Below are 27541 nucleotides of genomic sequence, written 5' to 3'. Positions count from 1 at the left end.
AGTTTCATAGGCACACCATTATGTACATATACTTGTCCCCATGCCTCGTCTCAACTGATAATGACAGAGGCAGGCAGAACACTAACGATACAGTGCAGCAGCATAGAGGCAGAGAGCAGTGATATTACAGTACGTTCCCCCTCAATTTTCTTATTTAATTTACTTAATGAAGGTTAGTCTTTGCAAGAGACCGGGGGGGGGGGGGGGGGGGGGGGTGTAATACTACAAGCAGGATCAATGAGTTATCCAGCTAACATATTCTGAAATAACTTATTTTTTGGAAAGATAAGCTTGAAATGGGCATGGTCTAAATGACTCAACAACCAAAAACACATGTCTATGTTTAGCTTTCTTAATGAACCAGAAAATCGATATAATATAAATATATATATAAATCAAATTTTAAATCAAAGTCAGCTACCCTACTCATTGATCCTGCTTTGTAGTATACCTCTCTGGTCCAAGGGAGACCTGGTCCCCAAAACTTGCATCAACAACAGCAACAAACAGTTGATCAATCTAGTAGCCTTATTCTTTACTTCCGTCAGTTCTCCCTGTTATCTAGTCACAGCATCTCATTGGCCCAGCATTATGGGCCCAAGCCAGCCATGCTTTGCTTTGTCACTACCTTGGCAACCCCGGAATAATCAAAGTCAGCTAGCCTACTCAGTGATCTCTCCGTTTCAGGGACGAGATCAGCAGCAAGTTAATACGCTGAATATAATGTCATTATTACTACTGTTTTGTAATCCCATTACATTAACAAGTGTGGCTCACTCACTATGAGTCTATGATTTACTTGTTGATCAAGTACCTGTATAGCAGAGAATATTTCAGTCACATGATTTGTTAAATATATATATATTTTTTTAGGCTACCAGTAACAAATGTTTAGTTCTACAAGACACAAAGGGCTAGTTTTACTAGGTGTCTTACACCTGTTATTTTCAAGAGGGGATACAACTTACAAGGATAAACAAATGGTAACATAATAGAAGTTTCCATCCAATTGGAGATAGATTTTCATGCAAATCAAAAAAAAAATGGCATTAAGGAAACATGAGCATTTTCACATCAGTGGTTTTTTTCTACCAAATGAACTTGTTGAGGATACAAATCAGCGCGTGATGTAGAAAGTGCACACAAAATGTACTTTTTCGCTTAAGTTCAATGTGTTTCCATCGCATTTTGAACTCTACCAATAATTTTGTCACGAAAACTGTTAAATAGCATATGTACCTTGGTACAGTATGTGTACAGATACAATGCGGGTATGCTGTGCGGGTAGGCTAGTCTACATGATGGGATTATTATGGATAAGAGAGAGAATATTTTTGTCAAATGGCAGTCAAGCATCGATCATCATTGTCATCAGAATAAGACACTCAATATTTATTAGAAAAGAGCATCAAGATCACCATGCACTTTCACCATCCTGTGAAATTTGTCATAAATTATTTAATCTGTAGCCTAATAAACTGCATGGAGGACCACACACACACACCATATAATTGTGTGACTCCAAGTTAACTTCGATATGATTTATAAAATGGAACCGAAACTACCTGTTTCGATCTCAGCTGCCATGATTTGTATATTTATTTATACAGATTGACTATACTCTGAGAAAAACTGCGGATGGAAACGTGGCTAGAGATTAAGAGAATAATATAAATGTAGATTATGATGTCTTACTCCCTTCTTAAAATAACAGTGGCAAAATCTTAGTAGATCTAGCCCAAAGAAAGATAAAAGCAATACAATTTAATTTGTATAAAGATTCACTTTGTGAATGACAGCCTCCTAGTCTGTTGTCATGGTGACATTTGATCCAAGGCCTCTGCAGCCTGCTCTTCCGCATTTTCATTATTTTCTATACAATAGAAACAGTACATCTTCAAAGATAAAAATGATTATTCTTGGCAAGAACCGATTTAAAAAAATATTATTAAGCAAGATTCGAAAGCACAACTATGATGGACAACAAAATAAAGAGTGCTGGAGTTTCAAACTGTCTCTGTACAGTTTTCCTGTGCCAGTAGTAGACTTATACAGTGCGTTTTCATAGTGGTCGCTCATACAGGTGTGGTCGCCTACTCCATCCATGTCGAAGCCATCTTAATCTACAGTACGTGTGTAAAATCCCTACGTAAATTGTTTTCATACAAACAACTGCTCTCATCCATCCCAAAGCCAAGGCTTTTGAGAGCGTTAGGGAGGAACGTAGGGAGGTGGTGACCTGTAAGATGTCATGTTCTTGGGGCGGGACACTTTCCCCTCAATGGGGACAGTGAAGGGTGGAGGGGGCTGATAGGGGGGTGCATTGGGGTCCTCATCCTGGTAGATGGAGTACTCCAGGAGATCCTGGTTAAGTAGGGTACTGTGAGGGCCAGTCATGTTGGGGTACTCTGGAGGGGGCAGGGGCGGCTTCTCCTCCTGCAGGATTAGGGGAATACTGGAGGGCGGGAGGGATTTGGAGTCATCTAGCTCATCTGCAAAGATAATGGGCACGCCTTTCTTGATAAAGGTGGCCTGCTCCTCAATGGTCATCTTGCCCTTGCGCTTCTTGCGGTAGCAGACCATTGCGATGACGCCGGCGATCAGCAGTAGTGCCGCCACCACCACAGCCGGGATAACCGTGTGCAGGTAGACATCGTCACTGGTGCTACGACCCGTGCCAGGGGAAGGAGTGGCTGGAGGGGGAACAGGGATAATCACCTCTCCTGGGGGCACAAACGTGTAGGTATGGCATTTGTTGGTGCCGCGAATGGAGATATTGATGGGTTTGAAGTCTGGCTCCATGGCATTGGAAAAGGCCAGAGTTGGCCTGCCCTGGGGGTCGGAGATCTTTCTGCTGAGGACGGTGATCTGGTCCTTGGGACAGGGGCTCTGCTGGAGGCTGTTGTTGGTCCACTCCACCACAATGGAGCCCTTGGTGATGCTCCGCAGGGTCAATGTGCTGGTGTTTCGGTCGCCCAGTGCATATGCCAACTTCTTAGTCAGGAGGATCTTCTTGTGGACGTCGTTGGTCAGTGTATTGGGTTCGCCGTAGAAACGGGCAGCAAAAACGACCGAGGGTTTGTCGTTGACTGACAAACGGTTGACATGGACCTCAAAGGCGTCTATGGTGCTCATGCCTGCCTTGTCGGTGGCCAGCATGAAGTACTCATGTTTGCCCATGTGTTCTCTCTCTGGGAGACCGTAAAGGAGCTGGATGGTGCTGTTGAACTGGATCCAGGAGGTGTCGCTCACCGCCTCGTTGTGGTTCTTCCGCAGAGTCAGACGCAGCTTGTCTGTGGTGCCGTCCTCTTTGTCGAAGAAAGTATCTGGAGGAATCTTTACCTCAAAATAGGTCCCGACCAAGGCGTTCACCTCGTCGATGGGATTGCGTAGCTGGGGCTTCTCGTTGTAGTCAGGAACCGGAGACAAATGGGTGGTGTGTCTGGGTGGCTTAGTCGTGGTTTTAGGTTCCTTAGGCGCTGGAGTGGAGATCTTGGGCTTCTTGGTTTTCTTGCTGGTGGAAGTCTTGGGCTTTCGAGTGGTGCTTGGTGGGGTGGGCAGAGCAGTAGCCTCTGGAATAGCAGGCTGGGTCATAGTAGGCTGTATAAGGATGGTACTGGTGGTGCCCAGGATCCTAGTGGGATGAGGAACCCCTATAGTAGGAGTGTGGGCTATCTGATCTCTTAGCCTGATAGTGGGCTTCACCGGCAAGGGCAAGGGGCCACGGACAGGGGGGATAGAGCTGTCAGTGGCTAGGGAGATGGAAGGGGATGTGGGGGTAGGAATGATACGAGTAGGGGGCTCGGGATGAGTCGTTGGGGGGAGAAGGGAGGGCACAGGAGTGGGGGTGTTTCCCAGCTGCCTCCTGACCCGTTTTACCAAGTGGGGCTTCTTGTTGACGATGTGCCAGCCCACCACTGGGTAGCCTAACTTGAACGACATGGACCCGTCTTTGGCAGGTGATTGGACGCTGTTGATATTCGGAATGTTGGACTGGTCAAGGGTACAGCCAAGCTTCCACGACAACAGGGCCCCATTCTCCACCACCTTCTTGGCATTTCCAGGCCCGGCCATGAAGGCGGACATGTCGAACAGGCGGTTGTTGACGACGGGTACCACCTTCATGTGCTCCAGAGTGACACCGGAAAACTCCTTCATGCTGGCCAGCAGGCCTACCCTCTGCTGGGCGTCCATCTTGGTGAGGTCAGCATCCAAGATGATGGTGAGGACAGTGACGGGCTCCTCGTTGCCGCAGATGAAGGACTGGTTGTTGCTCTCAGCCTGGAGGGCAAAAAGGGCCGGCTCAGTGTCGGCTCGCTCTTCTAGATGCACCTCAATAGAGAAGGCCTCCAGACCATGGCCACTGTTAATCTCAGAGCGGGAGATATGGTGGACACCTTTGTCCTGCTCCAGGGCTAGGCCTTGTAGGATGCAGCTCCCAGTGTCCCAGTGCAGCCAGGAAGGTAAGCTGTCCTTTCCCACCTCAGTTAACTGCAAAAGGAGAGAAGAAAGCTTTAGAGATGAGGGGAAGTTATGGCTCATAGATAAAACACTGAAAAGAGAGGGTGTTTCACACAAAAGGCAGATTCTGCCAATAAAAACTTACCCAACTGTACAGTAATCTTAAGGGTATTATTATAAAAGGGTTTATCATACAGCCCTGAAGATGGAAAACCCAGTCTCACTTTTTCCATTCAATCATTTAATCTGTGTATTGCTGTCTCTACCAACCTTTTGTTGAAGTGAGCAGGAAGCTCTGCTCAGTTACCACCTATTCACAAAATGACAGCCGCCGAGTCATCACCCCTTCATTTTGAGACATTACGATGTGACAGGATATCATTCCCAATAATACAAGGAGCCAATATTAATCTTATCCCATTCATAAACTCCTTATTGAACAAATTGCACTACAGTAAAACTCATTCAGCAGTGATACAGTGAGAGAAAAAAACACACAGACATAATATTATGCATAGCATAGCAAATATGTAAATATTTGGCTAGTTATTGAGAAGCCTAAGGCTGAAACTAATTGCTGCAACAGAATGATCTGGCCTAGAGTATGTTAAATATCAAACAGAAAAATGTGCAATAAGGTTCAAAATAGCCATACGAGCTGGGAGAAGGGGAAATAGGAAATAATCAAGCGGTTGTGGTTACGTAAAGTTAAGCTTATTGAGCTGGACTACAATACTTCCCAAAAAGTATTGGTTCTCTCCATTCTCCATCCACACACAGATGTAAGGCCATTTTCTGTTCAGCTGTAATGGCTGTTCCCAATTACAAAGAGAGCTGGCTTTTATGTGCAAGGTAAACTCCGCAAACGTATTTCAGTATAAACAGGAAGACTGGAATAAGTACGGTATTGTGATCAAGCAGTTGGGCACAAAGGATTACGGAAATGAGGTAGAGGAACATACAGAGTAGAGGTCGACCGATTACCGATACCGATTATTGGACCAAAAAAGCCGATACCGATTAATCGGCCGATTTTTGAACATGTGTAATAATGACAATAACAACAATACTGAATGAACACTTATTTTAACTTAATATCAATCAAATCAATTTAGCCTCAAGTAAATAATGAAACATGTTCAATTTGGTTTAAATAATGCAAAAACAAAGTGTTGGAGGAGAAAGTAAAAGTGCAATATGTGCTATGAAGAAAACTAACGTTTCAGTTCCTTGCTCAGAACATGAGAACATATGAAAGCTGGTGGTTCCTTTTAACATGAGTCTTCAATATTTCCAATATTTATTCTTACATTAACAATGGCCCGCAGTCAGGCCAGTAAATTTTCTGCGCATTTCTGCTTTCCAGTTCAACATTTACCTGCCCTGTGGTGGTCTACCATTGCAAACAAATCAAGGCTACATGCAGGAATGTCGTGCTATTTGTATTTGAGATATAGGATGTTCATTCAAGCACCACCATGCTCCCGCGAGCCACAACTTCTCGAGCAGTACAGAAGTTGATACATTCACACAGCACATACTGAACAAAAAGAAGTGCCAATCAATCTACTCACTGAGTTTATTTAGTTTAGGGAAAGTGCTTTACAAAAGTAAACCTTCAATAGTTAACATACTAGCAATGTGCTGGCTACTGTTGATAGTCTGCACAAAGATAGTGTCACGCCCTGACCTAAATCCAGTAAGTCCTGTACCGGTCCCACGCACCAGGCCTCCACTGCACCTCCAGTCCAGTACGTCCTGTGCCTGCTCCTCACACTCGCCCTGAGGTGCGTGTCACCAGCCCGGTACCACCAGTGTCGGCACCATGTATCAGGTATCCAGTGCGCCTCCACAGTCCAGAGCTTCCGGCGACAGTTCCCAGTCCGGAGCTTCCGGCGACAGTTTCCAGTCCGGAGCTTCCGGCGACAGTTCCCAGTCCGGAGCTTCCGGCAACGTATCACAGTCCGGAACCTCAAACGACGGGCCACACTCCGGAACCTCCAACGACGGGCCACACTCCGGAACCTCCACCGACGGCCCACAGTCCGGGACCTCCAGCGACGGTCCACAGTCCGGGACCTCCAGCGACGGTCCACAGTCCGGGACCTCCAGCGACGGTCCACAGTCCGGGACCTCCAGCGACGGTCCCCAGTCCGGGGTCTCCAGCAACAGTCCCCAGTCCGGGGTCTCTAGCGACGGTCCACAGTCCGGGGTCTCCGGCGATGATCCACAGTCCAGAGCCTCCGGTGATGATCCACGGTCAGGTTCTACAAAAGCGGAGGGATCAGTGTAAGGAGGGGGGGCTAGAGGGTCCGGGAGGGTGCGGGTAGATGCCCACCCGGAAGTCCGCACCTTTGGAGGGGCGAGGGGTACTGTCACGCCCTGACTTTAGATATCTCTGTTTTCCATATATTTGTGCATGTGTTTCAAATATTTAACTGTACTAGAGTGTTTAAGGGCGCTAAAAATGTTATATTGGTTATCGGTACCGGGTTTTTTGGCAAGGAAAATATTGGATATTGGTATCGGCCGAAAGTTTCATATCGGTGCATTTTTATATATTTGCTAAAAAATCTAAAAACCTGTGTTCGCTTTGTCATTATGGGGTATTGTGTGTAGATTGATGAGGAAAAACATGTATTTAATACATTTTAGAATAAGGCTGTAGCATAACAAAATGTGGAAAAAGTCAAGGGGTCTGAATACTTTCCGAATGCACCGTATGTTCATGGTATCGCCTCTGGAGAAAACTAAAGATCTTGTTTGTATTTTCAATATGAAGTCCATCAGGACTCTTTCAAGGCCCAGTGGAATCAACATAAACATTTTCCTGATTAAACTATGCTGCTTTCCAATAAATATTGAGGGTCTTATTCTGGTGACATGATGATCAATGCTTGACTGCAGTTTGACAAAGAAAAATATTATCCATAATAATCTCATCATGTAGACTAGCCTCCCTGCACAGCATACACAGCATACACAGCTCACATATCTGTGAGCTGTTGGCTAGAGTGCATGTGCCAAGACCAGAGTAGGCGCATTTGCTATTTTACGCAAAAGTTTTTGTGACAAAACTATCAGCAGAGTTGAAAATGCGATGGAAACATTTAACTTATTTATTCGGTACAGGAAAACTTAAACAAAAAGGTGCATTGTGTGCACTACGTCATCACATACTGATTTTTATCAAGTCAGTTTGGTGGAAACAAAAAATAAAGATTTTAGAATATTTGCATTAAAATCTGTCGCCAATTGGATGGAAACCTAGCTATAGGTCACCCATATCTATTTCCCTTAACTTTCCAAACATTTATACATTTTTTTTTCTCTTTCTTTCCATAAAACTTCCTTATCTGAAGAGAAAAAATATGTACACTATAAATCCCTAGAGCTGCAGTTACACAAACGGACAACAAAAACCCTCAAGAAAACCATTCTCAAATCCAGAACTCAGTCAAAATAAAACCATCAAAATCACAGCTCTGTACTCAGGTAAAACATTTTTTAGCCATAAGCACTCACTGAAATGGAACTGTTAACCATATTCTCTTCACTTTCCTCCACCTTAACAGCAGACCCACTAGGTCTACATCCTGCAGGAACTGTCAACAGCTCCTCAACAACCAGAAGGGCCTCCACAGTTGCGCAGCGGTCTATGGCACTGCATCGCAGTGCTAGAGGTGTCACTACAGACCTGTGTTCGATCCCGGTCTGTATCACAACCGGCCGTGATCGGGAGTCCGATAGGGCGGCGCACAATTGGCCCAGTGTCGTTAGGGGAGGGTTTGGCCATGGGGACTTTACTTGGCTCTAGCAACTCCTTGTAGCGGGCCGGGTGCCTGCAGGCTGACCTCGGTCGTCAGTTGAACGGTGTTTCCTCCGACACACCAGGCGGCTGTTAAGAAGTGCGGTTTGGTGGGTCATGTTTCGGAGGATACATGACTTGACCTTCAACCTCCCGAGCCCGTTGGGGAGATGCAGAGATTAGACAAGATCGAAACTGGGGAGAAAAAAGGGATAAAATAAAATAAAAAGTGACAAAACCGGTGGATCTAGCTTTTCCGCCAGCTCCTGATTCTCATCACAAGACACAGCTTTGTCACCCCGAAAACCCCAGAGTCAGTCTTCCTGTGAATACTCACTAATGTTGAAACATGACTGGGAAGAATCTCCACCCTCCCATAAGAATCTCCTCCCTCCCATAACCATGGTCACCCTCTTAGATATCATCCTGACCAACTTGCGACCGATTATGATTTTTCAACGCCGATACCGATACCGATTATTGGAGGACCAAAAAAGCCGATACGGATTAATTGGCCGATTATTTGTAATAATGACAATTACAACAATACTGAATTAACACTTAATAATGTGTGCCATGTAAAATATGTGCCATGTAAAAAAGCTAACGTTTAAGTTCCTTGCTCAGAACATGAGAACATATGAAAGTTGGTGGTTCCTTTTAACATGAGACTTCAATATTCCTAGGTAAGAGGTTTTAGGTTGTAGTTAATATAGTATTTATAGGACTATTTCTCTCTATACCATTTGTATTTCATATACCTTTGACTATTGGATGTTCTTATAGGCACTATGGTATTGCCAGTGTAACAGTATAGCTTACGACACCCTCCTCGCCCCTACCTGGGCTCGAACCAGGAACACATCGACAACAGCCACACTCGAAGCATCGTTACCCATCGCTCCACAAAAGCCGCGGCCCTTGCAGCGCAAGGGGAATAACTACTCCAAATCTAAAAGCGAGTGACGTTGAAAACAGTATTAGCGCACACCCAGCTAACTAGCTAGCCATTTCACATTGGTTACACCAGCCATTAGGTTGATAGGCTTGAAGTCATAAACAGCGCTGTGCTTGCGAAGAGCTGCTGGCAAAACGCACGAAAGTGCTGTTTGAATGAATGATTACGGGCCTGCTGCTGCTCAGTCAGACTGCTCTATCAAATCAGACTTAATTATAACATAATAACTCACAGAAATACAAGCCTTTGGTCATTAATATGATCGAATCCGGAAACTATCATTTCGAAAACAAAACGTTTATTATTTCAGTGAAATAAGGAACCGTTCGGTATTTTATCTAACAGGTGGCATCCCTAAGTTTAAATATTCTTGTTACATTGCACAACCTTCAATGTATGTCATAATTACGTAAAATTCTGGTAAATTCGTTCGCAATGAGCCAGGCAGCCCAAACTGTTGCATATACCCTGACTCTGCGTGCAATGAACGCAAGAGAAATGACACAATTTCACCTGGTTAATATTGCCTGCTAAACTGGATTAGTAGTTATAACTAGTTATAACTAGTGATTATGATTGATTGTTTTTTATAAGATAAGTTTAATGCTAGCTAGCAATTTACCTTGGCTTCTACTGCATTTGCGTAACAGGCAGGCTACTCGTGGAGTGCAATGGTTAGAGCGTTGGACTAGTTAACTGTGCAGTTGCAAGATTGGAACCCCTGAGCTGACAAGGTGAAAATCTGTCTTTCTGCCCCTGAACAAGGCAGTTACCCACAGTTCCTAGGCAGTCATTAAAAATGAGAATGTGTTCTTAACTGACTTGCCTAGTTAAATAAAAGGTATAAAAAGTATATATATATATGAAAAAAATATTTGGAAATCGGCGCCCAAAAATACAGATTTCCGATTGTTATGAAAACTTGAAATCGGCCCTAATTAATCGGCCATTCCAATTAATCGGTTGACCTCTACTCTGGACGGTTCTGACTTAGAATATGTGGACAACTACAAATACCTATGTGTCTGGTTAGACTGTAAACTCTCCTTCCAGACTCACATTAAGCATCTCCAATCCAAAATTAAATCTAGAATCGGCTTCCTATTCTGCAACAAAGCCTCCTTCACTCATGCTGCCAAACATACCCTCGTTAAACTGACTATCCAACCGATCTTTGACTTCAGCGATGTCATTTACTCAGCAAACTGGATGTAGTCTATCACAGTGCCATCCGTTTTGTCACCAAAGCCCCATATAGTAACCACCACTGCTACTTGTATGCTCTCGTTAGCTGGCCCTCGCTACATATTAGTCGCAAAACCCACTGGCTCCAGGTCATCTATAAGTCTTTGCTAGGTAAAGCCTGCCTTATCTCAGATCACTGGTCACCATAGCAACACCCACCCATAGCACGCGCTCCAGCAGGTATATTTCACTGGTCATCCCCAAAGCCAACACTTCCTTTGGCCGCCTTTCCTTCCAGTGCTCTGCTGCCAATGACTGGAACGAATTGCAAAAATCACTGAAGCTGGACACTTATATCTCCCTCTCTAACTTTAAGCATCAGCTGTCAGAGCAGCTTACCTGTACCTGTAAACAGCCAATCTGTAAATAGCACAACCAACTACCTCATCCCCATATTGTTATTTGTCTTATTGCTCTTTTGCAACCCAGTATCTCTACTTGCAAATCATCATCTGCACATCTATCACTCCAGTGTTAATGCTAAATAGTAATTATTTTGCCTCTATGGCCTATTTATTGCCTTACCTCCCTAATCTTCTACATTTGCACACACTGTATATATATTTTTATATTGTGTTATTTACTGTACATTTGTTTATGTGTAACACTGTGTTGTTGTTTTTGTCACACTGCTTTGCTTTATCTTGGCCAGGTCGCAGTTGTAAATGAGAACTTGTTCTCAACTGGCCTACCTGGTTAAATAAAGGTGACATGTTTTTTATTTTTAAGAAAATAGCACACAGAGAAGTGTCAGCTAAATCAAAACCTGATGAACCTCCTCTACCGTGACAAAGCACATGTCAGCTAATGGAACAAAAGACTCACTGACAAACTGACTTCAACAGATCACTTGGGGAAACCAACTAATTTCTCAGAACACAAATAGAGCCTAGCGTATCAGTGTCACTCAACCCAACAAAGAACGTCTGTCCTAAATTGACACATGAATCAACCTGAATCAACCTTAATCAACCTTATTCTCAACCTACCACTAGATATGATATCTCTGCCCAGGTCTCAGCTAGAGACATAAGAACCACCTTTCTCACTGGGGAGAACCATTTCCTGGAAACCATTTCTAGTTTGACAAAGAAAGTCCCCACACAACTAATTATCCTCCCTATCTGGTTTCAAATCAGCACTAATCTGAACATGAGTAACTTCACAAACTGGGGACACCTCAAAACTCTCCTTGAGAGCCTCATTAAGATGTTTCTAAAACATGGTTGGGGTCCACCTGTGGTAAATTCAATAGATTGGACATTAATTGGAAAGGCATAGATAAGGTCCCACAGTTGTCAGTGCAAAAACCAAGCCGAGGTAGAAGGAATTGTCCGTAGAGCTCCGAGACAGGATTGTGTCAAGGCACAGATCTGGGGATTTGAGAAACAAGATTCTCTGGTCTAAACACCAAGATTGAACTCTTTGGCCTGAATGCCAAGCTTCCCTAAGGTGAAACATGGTGGTGGCAGCATCATGGTGTGGTGATGTTTTTCAGCAGCAGGGACTGGGAGACTAGATGAACAGAGCAAAGTACAGAAAGATCATGAAAACCTGCTCCAGAGCGCTCAGGAACTCAGACTAGCTTGAAGGTTCACCTTCCAACAGGACACGACCCTAAGCACACAGCCTGGACAACCAGGAGTGTGGAAAAGGTGAAGGGGTCTGAATGCTTAACCTTGTTGATTTGATGATGTTTAAAATGTTTAAGTTGGAATTGGGGCTGAAATAGTGGAGGCAGTGCTCCTGTTGTCTTTGTCCTGACTTGTAGTAACTCTGTTGTTCTAAATCAGTAGTTGTTAGGTAAACGATCAAATATTAGCTTGCTTGACCATGTTGCAGGTCATATAAACTGTTTGTTACTTGCAATTTTTACTTTGTGGACTTCACCGGACAGACATGGCTCTCTGGTTATTAATGAATCAAACTTATGTATAGTTTAATTTATTCTGCCACTGTGTGACTGTTGTCTTTTTATTGTCACGGCCTTATTGTATATCACGCTGGCGTATGAACTAATAGATTATAGAGCAAACAACACAATTATCACAACATAGGTTGTTATATGGATTTTCTACTGGCTTGGCTTCCTATGTAATTTTACCTAGCACCGCTACTGGTCCAGCTCGGTCTCTCTTGACCTTGGTTGGCCAGTCCAAGCGGATTACTATTGTTCAGATGGTGACGAAACATAAATACGTACAAAAAAGGAGAAATACAAAAGGCATGCCCAAACTAAAGACTCAAAAAACTAACTAAAGGCCTCATGGCCATGAAATGGCTTGCAAGCTGGGACACTGACTGACAACCATGTTAAAATGGCAGAAAGGGAAAGGGAAATACCTAGTCAGTTCTACAACTGAATGCCTTCAACTGAAATGTGACCTGTGCTAAAAAGGGATACTTTGGGATTTTGGCTATTATCTACTTCCTTGGAGTCAGATGAACTCGTGGATACCATTTTTATGTCTCTGTGTCCAGTATGAAGGAAGTTAAGAGGTAGTTTTGCGAGCCAAGGCTAACTAGCGTTAGCGTGTAGCAACTTCCTTCAAACTGCACACATAAACATAAAAATGCTATCCACAAGATCATCGGACTGTCCTCATTGCCAAAATCCTGAAGTATCCCTTTAATGTAACCTTGGCAACCCCTGGACCCGGCTGATGCCACCTGGGATCAAGTGTGGAAGTGTTACCTAGATAGTGTGTTGCCTACCTGTGTGCTAACACTACACTACCTACTACATAACAATAGCCCCTCTAGTAATTTAATAGGAACGTCTTAGTAATCCTATTTGGTAGTAACATCCTACTCATGAGTGCTTACCTGAACATTACAACTGCCATTCGTCAACCTGGGTGGAATCCTCAACTGGAACCCCTGGCCCACCACCGCTGAAGAGTCTGGGATGCCTACGGGGGCATCCCGAAAGTGCTGTTTGAATGAATGATTACGGGCCTGCTGCTGCTCAGTCAGACTGCTCTATCAAATCAGACTTAATTATAACATAATAACTCACAGAAATACAAGCCTTTGGTCATTAATATGATCGAATCCGGAAACTATCATTTCGAAAACAAAACGTTTATTATTTCAGTGAAATAAGGAACCGTTCGGTATTTTATCTAACAGGTGGCATCCCTAAGTTTAAATATTCTTGTTACATTGCACAACCTTCAATGTATGTCATAATTACGTAAAATTCTGGTAAATTCGTTCGCAATGAGCCAGGCAGCCCAAACTGTTGCATATACCCTGACTCTGCGTGCAATGAACGCAAGAGAAATGACACAATTTCACCTGGTTAATATTGCCTGCTAAACTGGATTAGTAGTTATAACTAGTTATAACTAGTGATTATGATTGATTGTTTTTTATAAGATAAGTTTAATGCTAGCTAGCAATTTACCTTGGCTTCTACTGCATTTGCGTAACAGGCAGGCTACTCGTGGAGTGCAATGGTTAGAGCGTTGGACTAGTTAACTGTGCAGTTGCAAGATTGGAACCCCTGAGCTGACAAGGTGAAAATCTGTCTTTCTGCCCCTGAACAAGGCAGTTACCCACAGTTCCTAGGCAGTCATTAAAAATGAGAATGTGTTCTTAACTGACTTGCCTAGTTAAATAAAAGGTATAAAAAGTATATATATATATATGAAAAAAATATTTGGAAATCGGCGCCCAAAAATACAGATTTCCGATTGTTATGAAAACTTGAAATCGGCCCTAATTAATCGGCCATTCCAATTAATCGGTTGACCTCTACTCTGGACGGTTCTGACTTAGAATATGTGGACAACTACAAATACCTATGTGTCTGGTTAGACTGTAAACTCTCCTTCCAGACTCACATTAAGCATCTCCAATCCAAAATTAAATCTAGAATCGGCTTCCTATTCTGCAACAAAGCCTCCTTCACTCATGCTGCCAAACATACCCTCGTTAAACTGACTATCCAACCGATCTTTGACTTCAGCGATGTCATTTACTCAGCAAACTGGATGTAGTCTATCACAGTGCCATCCGTTTTGTCACCAAAGCCCCATATAGTAACCACCACTGCTACTTGTATGCTCTCGTTAGCTGGCCCTCGCTACATATTAGTCGCAAAACCCACTGGCTCCAGGTCATCTATAAGTCTTTGCTAGGTAAAGCCTGCCTTATCTCAGATCACTGGTCACCATAGCAACACCCACCCATAGCACGCGCTCCAGCAGGTATATTTCACTGGTCATCCCCAAAGCCAACACTTCCTTTGGCCGCCTTTCCTTCCAGTGCTCTGCTGCCAATGACTGGAACGAATTGCAAAAATCACTGAAGCTGGACACTTATATCTCCCTCTCTAACTTTAAGCATCAGCTGTCAGAGCAGCTTACCTGTACCTGTAAACAGCCAATCTGTAAATAGCACAACCAACTACCTCATCCCCATATTGTTATTTGTCTTATTGCTCTTTTGCAACCCAGTATCTCTACTTGCAAATCATCATCTGCACATCTATCACTCCAGTGTTAATGCTAAATAGTAATTATTTTGCCTCTATGGCCTATTTATTGCCTTACCTCCCTAATCTTCTACATTTGCACACACTGTATATATATTTTTATATTGTGTTATTTACTGTACATTTGTTTATGTGTAACACTGTGTTGTTGTTTTTGTCACACTGCTTTGCTTTATCTTGGCCAGGTCGCAGTTGTAAATGAGAACTTGTTCTCAACTGGCCTACCTGGTTAAATAAAGGTGACATGTTTTTTATTTTTAAGAAAATAGCACACAGAGAAGTGTCAGCTAAATCAAAACCTGATGAACCTCCTCTACCGTGACAAAGCACATGTCAGCTAATGGAACAAAAGACTCACTGACAAACTGACTTCAACAGATCACTTGGGGAAACCAACTAATTTCTCAGAACACAAATAGAGCCTAGCGTATCAGTGTCACTCAACCCAACAAAGAACGTCTGTCCTAAATTGACACATGAATCAACCTGAATCAACCTTAATCAACCTTATTCTCAACCTACCACTAGATATGATATCTCTGCCCAGGTCTCAGCTAGAGACATAAGAACCACCTTTCTCACTGGGGAGAACCATTTCCTGGAAACCATTTCTAGTTTGACAAAGAAAGTCCCCACACAACTAATTATCCTCCCTATCTGGTTTCAAATCAGCACTAATCTGAACATGAGTAACTTCACAAACTGGGGACACCTCAAAACTCTCCTTGAGAGCCTCATTAAGATGTTTCTAAAACATGGTTGGGGTCCACCTGTGGTAAATTCAATAGATTGGACATTAATTGGAAAGGCATAGATAAGGTCCCACAGTTGTCAGTGCAAAAACCAAGCCGAGGTAGAAGGAATTGTCCGTAGAGCTCCGAGACAGGATTGTGTCAAGGCACAGATCTGGGGATCTGAGAAACAAGATTCTCTGGTCTAAACACCAAGATTGAACTCTTTGGCCTGAATGCCAAGCTTCCCTAAGGTGAAACATGGTGGTGGCAGCATCATGGTGTGGTGATGTTTTTCAGCAGCAGGGACTGGGAGACTAGATGAACAGAGCAAAGTACAGAAAGATCATGAAAACCTGCTCCAGAGCGCTCAGGAACTCAGACTAGCTTGAAGGTTCACCTTCCAACAGGACACGACCCTAAGCACACAGCCTGGACAACCAGGAGTGTGGAAAAGGTGAAGGGGTCTGAATGCTTAACCTTGTTGATTTGATGATGTTTAAAATGTTTAAGTTGGAATTGGGGCTGAAATAGTGGAGGCAGTGCTCCTGTTGTCTTTGTCCTGACTTGTAGTAACTCTGTTGTTCTAAATCAGTAGTTGTTAGGTAAACGATCAAATATTAGCTTGCTTGACCATGTTGCAGGTCATATAAACTGTTTGTTACTTGCAATTTTTACTTTGTGGACTTCACCGGACAGACATGGCTCTCTGGTTATTAATGAAGCAAACTTATGTATAGTTTAATTTATTCTGCCACTGTGTGACTGTTGTCTTTTTATTGTCACGGCCTTATTGTATATCACGCTGGCGTATGAACTAATAGATTATAGAGCAAACAACACAATTATCACAACATAGGTTGTTATATGGATTTTCTACTGGCTTGGCTTCCTATGTAATTTTACCTAGCACCGCTACTGGTCCAGCTCGGTCTCTCTTGACCTTGGTTGGCCAGTCCAAGCGGATTACTATTGTTCAGATGGTGACGAAACATAAATACGTACAAAAAAGGAGAAATACAAAAGGCATGCCCAAACTAAAGACTCAAAAAACTAACTAAAGGCCTCATGGCCATGAAATGGCTTGCAAGCTGGGACACTGACTGACAACCATGTTAAAATGGCAGAAAGGGAAAGGGAAATACCTAGTCAGTTCTACAACTGAATGCCTTCAACTGAAATGTGACCTGTGCTAAAAAGGGATACTTTGGGATTTTGGCTATTATCTACTTCCTCGGAGTCAGATGAACTCGTGGATACCATTTTTATGTCTCTGTGTCCAGTATGAAGGAAGTTAAGAGGTAGTTTTGCGAGCCAAGGCTAACTAGCGTTAGCGTGTAGCAACTTCCTTCAAACTGCACACATAAACATAAAAATGCTATCCACAAGATCATCGGACTGTCCTCATTGCCAAAATCCTGAAGTATCCCTTTAATGTAACCTTGGCAACCCCTGGACCCGGCTGATGCCACCTGGGATCAAGTGTGGAAGTGTTACCTAGATAGTGTGTTGCCTACCTGTGTGCTAACACTACACTACCTACTACATAACAATAGCCCCTCTAGTAATTTAATAGGAACGTCTTAGTAATCCTATTTGGTAGTAACATCCTACTCATGAGTGCTTACCTGAACATTACAACTGCCATTCGTCAACCTGGGTGGAATCCTCAACTGGAACCCCTGGCCCACCACCGCTGAAGAGTCTGGGATGCCTACGGGGGCCACCTCTGTGACCGCAGCCAGGGATTCTGGGATACCCATGGAAGGTCCCTCTGTGACAGAGGCTGCAGCATTCAAGTCGGAGAGGACAGAGGAGTGCATGGAGGCTTCCAGGTCCACCAACACCATCTCCCCCAGGCCCTCCACTACCGGTCCCCCAGGTACAGTGCCCTGGACCAGAGCCACCAGGACACCCAGCACCAGGGGAATAGTTCTGCCTGGAGGCCTGGTTCTCCCTACACCTCCATAGTCCCAGCCTCTCTGTTTACAGTGCATAGTGGTAGGCCTATGTGTTCCCCACCTCCTCTCTTCGGAATGTTTCAGGGCCACATGCACTGGAAGTCAAAGTGATGGAACGATGGCGGGTTGTTATTTCTGGATGTTTAATGTCTTTGTTGATAATTAATTAGGTTTTATTTTGTGTTTCCTTTGTTTTTTTCCTCTATTATCCATGAAGAGTCCGTGGCAGGTAGTTAGTCAGCCATGTTAGTCAGCCACTGCAAAGAAAGAGAATCAACTCGTGTAAGAATCTGATCGTTTTTTAAATTAATAAACTCATCAAGCATTATTTGCCTCCAAAAGACCTCTCATGCTTGTGCGAGCATGACCTTTTTCAACTGTATAATAACAAAGAAAATTCTCAACAGATATTCAGGGTTGGGTTTTACACATTTTTTTAGAGAGTGAGAAAGAACCGTTTGCCAACAATATTTCAATGCAATGGCCCATGAAGTGGGCGAATGTATCAATGACAACAAAACAAACGACTGGGGCAAAACTGAGAGCTAAAACATATTTACGAGTATATTTACATATGTACAAGTTTGTTTTTGCCTTTGTCACAGTAATGATGAACTAGCAATCTAATGGGAGGTCTGACTAAATGAACAAACAGAATCTAAAACAATAGATTAAGTACAAACAGGTGCGAAAAAAATACAGAAGACCAAGCAAAAAGTAGTATTACGATACTGACTGAGAAATTGAAACATTTCAAGTGCCATAATCATTTGCTAAGAGGGTATGTTGATCTCCCACTGATCTCCTCTTTGCATGTCATGGAGTTTTTAGAATAGCAGTTCTCGTGAAATGGCAGACAGAGTCAAAAGTCATTTGTCTTGGTTGTAAGTTTTAATTAGGTGCCCTGGGGGTGGGTATTAGAGCCTCGACTGTGCCAACCACAATCCTGTAGTGCTGAGACAGGCAGCCCAGGGTCGGCCAATGGCCTGGAATCCTAATGCTAAGCAAGCTAGGCTGTGACGTCAGCTCATCAGAACTATAACAAACCATCTTTAGGAAGAACATTTGCATAGAAAAGAGCATTTACATGGCCTATTGGGGAAAATTAGACCTACTCTTTACAACTCTGACAGATGTTATTGCCTGGTTGCTAATTAAAGGAGAAAGTTCAGCACCACAGACACATATATATATATATATATTCCCTGGTCTGTTGACTCTGTTCTGCCAGCCCGGCCAACGCTGCTCAGAGGCCAAACGCTGTCATCACATTGCTTTCGCTATCAGATGCGATTGATGGCAGAACCTCAACTTAAATGCTAAGGCAGCAAATCATCTAAAATTAGGGTTAAGTGCTTTCCAAGGGAGCCTTCACTCATAGTGATTCAGTCTACAGTCAAAGATGAGAGCCGATCATTTGAGCATGGAATGAAAATTGTAACGTTTTCGTGCTTTAATTCATTCAATATATCATACCTTTAATCTCAGTCGGGCACCATCTCTTACTTCTACACTTTTTGATGGATGTATATCTTTGCAGAGGTAAGTAGAGATGGATATCTTTACAGAGGTAGGTATAGATGGATATCTTATTTTTATTTTACCCCTTTTTCTCCCCAATTCTGTGACATCGAATTGCTAGTTACAATCTTGTCCCATCGCTGCAACTCCCTTACGGACTCGGGAGAGGCGAAGCTCAAGAGCCATGCATCCTCCAAAACACGACCGTGTCAAGCCGCACTGCTTCTTGTCACACTGCTCGCTTAACCCAGAAGCCAGTCACACCGCACAGCTGGAGACCGAAGTCAGCGTGCATACGCCCAGCCTGCCACAAGGAGTCGCTAGATCGCGATGGGACAAGGACATCCCGGCCGGCCAAACCCTCCCCTAACCCGGACAATGCTGGGCCAATTGCTGCAACACAGCCTGGGATCGAACCACTCGGGAGGCCCAGAGATGGATATCTTTACAGAGGTAGATAGAGATGGATATCTTTACAGAGGTAGATAGAGATGGATATCTTTACAGAGGTAGATAGAGATGGATATCTTTACAGAGGTAGATAGACCATTGCCAGCTGCAAGCACTAGTGTTTTTGCCACAGAATGGGATTGTTTTGACTAGATCACCATCTGGGTAAACTGGAAAGTTAAATTAAGGCCCATCCACAGGGTGTCTTCAATCGACACTGTCCTGCATCTAATCTGCCTTGCTGGATACAGACACAACACCATTTCAAATGCAGGGCTTACTCAAAAATCTACCGCTACAAGGCAAGGATACATATTTCCCATTTGTTGATTAAGCATAATTTGAAGCAATTGGCAAGTTCTTAAATCTCTATTAGACTGAGTTGTCAGTCATCTGCTTTTCAACTTGAGAAGATTGTTAACCATTTGTTTGACCAGTAGATGGCTTGTTTTTTTGGCCCACTGATGCTACTCCTTAACCATGTTGAGACATGCAGAAGTAGGCTACAGATCCCAATCAAACCATCAGAGATGATTCTAGTCTGCACTCTCCCGATACTCTCCCCGCATGAATCTCTCTCCTCTCTTCTGCTAGGAGACCCTGACTCAGAGCAGTCTGAATAGAAACACAGTTGAGTCACGCTTTCTATAGGTTTCTAAAGCTGCCTCCTTGAAAGAGACAAGGCCAAGCTGGCAAACTGGTAGGGCCTACATTCGAAGAGGTTGTTAAATTCCAAATAAATAGAAAAACAGCCCTAGGCCTACATTATGGACTGTTAGACTCGATCATCCAATTCACTTCCCTTTACTTAAAATGTAAGAGCACAAACAAGTAAAACACACCTGTCATTTTTACATAAAAGTGTTTATATTTTGTTTAGCTAATACACCTTGCAATGCTCTACAAAAATCTCTTTGTGCCACAGTATGCATCAAAGTGAGCGCTCTAGTCACTGTGGCCTAGATTCTATCATATTCCCATTTCCTGAACATGATTCAATCATGTGTTCAAACCAAGGCTTGATTTCAAAGCCCATTTCCTAAACAAGCAAGACAAGTATTTTATGTGTTGCTGTTCGCACCATATCAGATATCAGAGTCAGATGTGTCACACCCAATTGTAAAGACTTGAGTAGATTTTAATTCATGTGTCTATTGTGTCTGTCTGTTCTCCTAAAACAAGTGCATCTCTTTTCAGTCGTAGCCTATATCCAACAGCCATTCCTGAGAACATAGATCATTGACATAGGCCCTAGTTGGAAGCCTCAGTTAGCCAAGATTAGGTAATCTGTTAAACAGCAGGTGCTTTATATTCAACAAAATGCCAAGGAGCATTTCACTATAGAGTAACACACATCCTCATATAATAGGCCTTGGTGATATAGGCCTAAGAAAGAACGTCCTCTGGAAGCTTTATAAAATTTATACTTTGAAGATTTCAAGTTTGGCAAAGTTGCAATCAGGGAAAGTTGTAATCTTGAGAAGGTTTGTCAGTCACCTAAATCACAACCAAACTGTGAATATAGATCCTCCCCACTCATACAATAACATAAAACAAAGGGTTCAAACTAAAAAGTTTTTTTAATCATTTGAATAAGGCCTTGGGGCTGTGCAAATAATTATGTTAGGCCTTCAATGTCTTGCGTAAGGTAAAGCAAATGTTATTACCATGCCAATGGTTTCCTACCTACTGTATATTTGCAGTCAGAATAGTATAGCTCTGTTCATCCCCATATAGAGTGTCTGCTCCATATGGTTCCTACCAAGGAAGAAGAGTTTACATTAAATTCTATGCTTCATTCCCCTTTACAATTATTTGCCTGTTATTTGACCTGTACAGTGGGAAATAATTTAAAACAATAAAAAATAATTGGGCCTCAAATGCAGTGGCATTAAGAGCAAATTTAATTGGCTGAAGTAAAAGATCCCAGAAATGTTCCATACACACAAGAAGCGTATTTCTCTCACATTTTGTGCACACATTTGTATACATCGCTGTTAGTGAGCATTTTTCCTTTGCCCAAGTATACCATCCACCTGAGGGGTGTGGCATATCAAGAAGAGGATTAAACAGCATGATCATTACACAGGTGCACCTTGTGCTGAGGACAATAAAAGGCCACTCTAAAATGTGCAGTTTTGTCACAACACATCCACCAAAGCAGCCATTGGATAACACATGATCTGAATATTAAATATATCCACTGGGCAAGTGTGCCTTGCAATCTCAGATGACTGGATCTTCCATATCCCTCTCTAAGAAGTTAACCAGTCAGACCCCAACCATTGAACAGCTAGCTAGTTGCAGGGCAAGTAATTTAGCTAGCTAGTAGTAAGTAGGCTTATCAATGTTGACCTTGACATAGGGGGTATGTAAGCTACCTTTAAAAGGGGTGAAAGTAAACTAACATTGCTGAGAAATCCAAGCAGCAGTGTCATGCGATTAAAATTGTAAGACAATATAGCCAATAAAACAGAGTTAGAGAGAACTCAACTGATTTAGCGAGTTATTTGAGTTGATCAGGGGTGTAAGAATGAATCCAAACTGTTGAAAAACGTTCAACTAAAACGAGAGATTCTACTGGACAAATTAGGGCAAGTCCCTCCCCGTTTCGTTCCATTTGCTTCCGTTTATGAAGCGTTTGGCAACAGAATTACCGTAATGAATACATCCCAGGTCTGAAAGCCAAACGATTAGCTGTAGGGTGAGACAATGTAGCTAACTAGTCCTAAATTAAATATCTAGCTAGCTAAACGAGTCTAGGTCAAATATATAAAGACCCTCGGTATGCAAAATATGCGCGCTAAAAATAAGTAGCTAACGTTACTTAAATACGTTAATATTCATATAGCTAGCAATAACCCTATATTCACAGAACTGGCAAACGGCTAACATAGCTACTAAATTAGGTCATCAATTATTTAACATTGAATTCTCGAAATAGTCCAGATACACCAAAATAATAAGAATCTGTCATTACAAAGGAGGGCCCTGCATGCCCCGATTCGCGTGGGCTGTTCGCAAGCTAGACATTGCTAACTAGCTAGATTCCTTTTTAGACTTCAACATTATAACGTTAGCTAGCTAAACACTTGCAACACGTCAATCGCAACGCAACCTTTTATTGGCAAAAATGCATTTTCGAACGTGAGTGGATTTGTTTTGGTAGCAAATATGTAATAAATTAGTTGTAATAAAGTATTTGGAAATAATTCCATGCAGATTACAGTGCTCGAGCGAGAGATGCACCTGTTATACGCGGAAAACGGCTCGCGCTTTTAGCCAGCTAGTCGTGTGCTCGAACTAGGTAGGCTCAAGCTACACTAAAACCCTATCTTGCCCAAAGTAGTTAGCTAACTAGGTTAGTTATGAAATCCACGTAGACAATCGATTCAATGCAAAATACGAACGTGTGGCTTATTTTCTCCCGTTTCCATCCATTATTTTGAGATGTTGACGAGAAACGAAGTATGACCACTGTTGTTAACCTTCCGTTGAGAAGATGCAGTCTAATCGAGGAGTGTGCTAGCTAAGTTAGTCTTTAGAATGGATGGTAAATGAAAGAGAATAATAATTTAGGAAATAACGTTAAATATGACACTGCTGAATGATACAACTGATTAATTTTGTGAAATAGCTACCTATTCTATTGAGAGATGCAGAAGATGAAACCCCAAACTGACCTTGTTATTTTTGGTAAGACATTCCTCTTTTCTCCCTTTCACTTTCTCATCTGTATGAAAATAAAACCAACTCAAAAGCCTACATATCCATCGTTTAAACGTATTGGGTGTCACAAGAAATAAAGACAAATTGGTAGGTCAAACCTGAAAAGTCACCGCTATCCTGCTTAGTTGTCAAGGTATTTTTAAACATCGTAGCATAGTCAGCTGAAAAGGTTACCACTGTGCAAGTCTCCTCCCCCACTGCTGCTCTGCTCTCCCGTCATTTTCGGATCTTCAGGTTGTGGCCATCATTTTTCTGCCTGTAGATGACTCCTCCCCTTTTCAGATTCGCACCCTCATTTGTTTTTGACAGGACCCAGGTAAAATGGGCCATAAATGCATCTACACTGAACAAAAATATAAACGTAACATGTGAAGTTTTAGTCCCATGTTTCATGAGCTGAAGTAAAAGATCCCAGGAATGTTCCATACACACAAGAAGCGTATTTCTCTCACATTTTGTGCACACATTTGTATACATCACTGTTAGTGAGCATTTTTTCAAGTAATCCATCCACCTGACAGGTGTGGCATATCAAGAAGAGGATTAAACAGCATGATCATTACACAGGTGCACCTTGTGCTGGGGACAATAAAAAGCCACTCTAAAATGTGCAGTTTTGTCACAACACAAGGCCACAGATGTCTCAAGTTTCGAGGGAGCATGGATGCTTACTGCAGGACTGTCCACCAGAGCTGTTACCAGAGAATTGAATGTTCATTTCTGTACTATAAGCCACCTCAAATGTCATTTTTGAGAATTTTGGCAGTACGTCCAACCGGCCTCACAAACGCAGACCACGTGTAATCACGCCAGCCCAGGACCTCCACATCCGGCTTCTTCACCTTCGGGATCGTCTGAGAACAGCCACTCGGACAGCTGACTAAACTGTTTACACAACCAAAGAATTTCTGCACAAATTGTTATTTTCCCACTGACTGGATGTTCCATATCCCTCTCTAAGAAGTTAAACAGTCAGACCCCAACCATTGAACAGCTAGCTAGTTGCAGGGCAAGTAATTTAGCTAGCTAGTAGTAAGTATGCTTATCCATTTTGACCTTGACATAGGGGGTATGTAAAATAACAAGCAGTGGGAAAATGCTTACCTTCGATGGCCACTGGCACTCTGGAGAAGTGTATTCATCACGGATGAATCCTGGTTTCAACTGTACCGGCCAGATGGCAGATAGCGTGTGTGGGTGAGCGGTTTGCTGATTTCACCGTTATGAACACAGTGCCCCATGGTGGCGGTGGGGTTATGGTATGGGCAGACACAAGCTATGGACAATGAACACAATTGCATCAGATCAATGCCAAGATCCTGAGGCCCATTGTTGTGCCATTCATCCGCTACCATCGCCTCATGTTTCAGCATGATAATGCATGGCCCCATGTCGCAAGGATCTGCACACAATCCTGGAAGCTGAACATTTCTCAGTTCTCCCATGGCCTGCATACTCACCAGACATTTCACCCATTGAGAATGTTTGGGATGCTCTGGATCGTGTACCGCAGAGTGTTCCAGTTCCAGTTCCAGCCAATATCCAGAAACTTCGCACAGCCTTTGAAGAGGAGTGGGACAACATTCCACAGGCCACAATCAACAACCTGATCAACTCTATGCGAAGGAGATGTGTTGTGCTGCTTGAGGCAAATGGTGGTCACATCAGATACTCACTGGTTTTCTGATCCACCATGCCCCTACCTTATTTAAAAAGGTGTCTGTGACCAACAGATGCATATCTGTATTCCCATTCATGTGAAATCCATAGATTTCCATTCATGTGAAATCATTTATTTCAATTGACTGATTTCCTTATATGAGCTGTAACTCAATAAAATCTTGGAAATTGTTGCATGGTGCGTTTATATTTTTTCAGTGTACTTGAAAGTTTAAAAATAATCCTCAAGCTTCAATGGAACAACCCACAGGCACATACAAGATTTCAACGTCTATTCCACATTGGTTCAACGTAATTTCATGTGTGCCCAGTGGGAAGGTGGTAATTGTTTTTGCAACACTATAGTTTGAGAAGAAGATATGTGCTGATACAACATTTAGCCAACATTATTTGATACAAAACCCTCTTCAGATTATTTTTGATGAATATGTAATTTTGATAAATCTATAAATCTTACAAATGTAAACGAGCCAAGTTCATAATTATATTTTGCATACAGATCACATAGCCTAGCCTACAGTCTGTGGATGTTTTGTAAGATCATTCAATGATGGCATTAAAACCATAGACTTTATCATCATATAACATAACAAATGCTGTTTTTATTTGTATGTTATATTCAAATGTGATTGGGAATGATTGCACAAGAACTTTGTACTTCCACCTAATAAGAGGTGCACTTCTACTTAAATTAACCTGAACAGTCCTTGAGTGGAACACTTTCCCTACTAAATAATTGAGGAACATGAGGCAAAAATGAAAGCTATTTTTGGACCCCTGCACTCCATTCACACTTTTCATTTAATAATGAAGATTGAAAAATGTAAAGGTATCCCTTTCCATGTGCCTTTTTACCTCACATAAAAATGTGATCTCTCTGATGAAGTGCCAGAGACAAATGAATTCTCTAATGTTATATTCAAAGTTGAAGGGTATAGGTTACTTAAATATATTAATATATATCATGAATCCATAAACAAATGCACTCAAGAAGCCATCTATTTGTGGTTGGTGATTCTTTGGTTGAAATGTACTGCTTGTCATCAAACAGCCTGTCAGTCATGATCATCCATTACTCCGGAAAAAAAACTATAGAAAGAGAAATAAGTTGACTATTACATCTGAAGGTTTATGTCTGTCTTGCTGTTATTGGCAACTAAGATAAGGGAATATTTACAAGTGGAGTGGTACAGATTTTTCGTTTGAATAGGCTACTTGCATAGGCTACTTCTTTTAAGTAGTTTTTTGGGCAGTGCCTATGGCCAGTGTCTTGTCTTTTCATTTATTATGCAAACATTCCATTGTGGCTTCCCAATAGGTTTTTCCTATAAACCTCACCACAAAAGACACTTAATTGATCTGCTGGGTCCACCTGGGGTAGTGGAAGAAAAAGTCCCAGATGTCCAGATGAAGTCATATTCACGATCATGACATTGATTTATCTGTATCTGCTCTGAGAGATGATAACAAGCATGTAATGATATCCAAACCAACAGGCCTACAAACATGATCAATTTGTACAATAACATAAAAGGCAGTTATTGGCTGAGTGAACACCTAGCTGGAAGATCAGAAGGTTAAAATACAATGTGGATGTTGAAAATTTAAAGGGCCAAAGGCAAACCATACATGCGATGCACATTGACTTTCAGAAAAGTATGCTCATAGTAGTGCACTAAACACCATGGTACAACAATATCTCAATATGCTTCCTGAATATTTGAGCAATTGCACAATTGTCTGTGAAGAGACTTCTCTGTTTTAACAAGCCATTCTGGAAAAAGGGAAAGGTGCCTATTCTGGCTGTGTAGTTGGTCAGGGCTTGTCAGACAGACATGGAAAATGTTGTCTTATTAGCCAGGAATAATGCTATTGATTGTTGTGTCAAGTGGGACATCACTTGCTAGTAAGACACTCATGCATTGATCAGTGCAGCAATTCCTCGGGAGCAAGGTTCAGTTAGTCCGTTTTGTCAGATGGCAGCTGTTTTCACGCTGGTCAATCCTTGCCCTTTCACGCTGGTCGATCCTTGCCTCTTCATAAAATTATTGCCCATTATTCTCTATTTAGGGTTGCTCTCACTCATTTCTATATTTGTCCCCAAACTACGTCAATAAAAAATGTGACCATATCTTTATTTAATAGAATTCATTCTTAAGAACAATAACATCTTTATTTGTAAATCAGTGCTTCTGATCTTGTCTTTCTCCTTATAGATACTCACTGATCCTTACTGATCCTCACCAGCCTCTCACAGATCCTGTCTGACATCACTTCTCTCATCTCCTTCATTCTTTCCTCCATCCTCCTACAACACCTGCACAACCGCTTCCTCTCCATCAGCAGGGTCTCAGGGCCAGGTTGGCCCTCCTGGCCTCCAGGTCTGCTCAAGGCAGGATACGCAGAAGCTGTAGCTACAAGAGAGGATATGGTCCCTGAAGATGTCACAGCGGGTTTGGAGATAAAAGGGGAGAGAAACAGTCTGAAACAGTCTGG

The 27541-nt window shown here is 42.5% G+C and overlaps 1 protein-coding gene across 2 annotated transcripts; it reads right to left on the bottom strand.

Annotated features, from left to right (window-relative positions):
* Positions 1–1331: 1331 nt before the first annotated feature.
* On the bottom strand, positions 1332–23590 carry LOC139416252 (dystroglycan 1-like). 2 transcript variants are annotated; one of them, XM_071164691.1, is made up of 4 exons: positions 23540–23590; positions 21327–21394; positions 17333–17922; positions 1332–4491 (listed from the first exon to the last, which is right to left on the bottom strand). In XM_071164691.1, exons 3-4 carry the CDS (start codon positions 17699–17701, stop codon positions 2212–2214), a joined length of 2649 nt encoding a protein of 882 aa, XP_071020792.1. In that variant the 5' UTR covers positions 17702–17922; positions 21327–21394; positions 23540–23590; the 3' UTR covers positions 1332–2211. The 2 variants fall into 2 exon arrangements, with proteins under 2 accessions (XP_071020792.1, XP_071020793.1); XM_071164692.1 differs by lacking the exons at positions 21327–21394; positions 23540–23590 and adding an exon at positions 23320–23520.
* Between the last annotated feature and the right edge of the window lie 3951 nt (positions 23591–27541).

Source organism: Oncorhynchus clarkii, chromosome 9 (genome assembly GCF_045791955.1).
Source record: "Oncorhynchus clarkii lewisi isolate Uvic-CL-2024 chromosome 9, UVic_Ocla_1.0, whole genome shotgun sequence".
In the NCBI taxonomy this organism is placed as follows: Eukaryota; Metazoa; Chordata; class Actinopteri; order Salmoniformes; family Salmonidae; genus Oncorhynchus; species Oncorhynchus clarkii.
The sequence above is the reverse complement of the archived record's forward strand: the minus strand, read 5'-3'. Positions and strand labels throughout refer to the sequence as shown.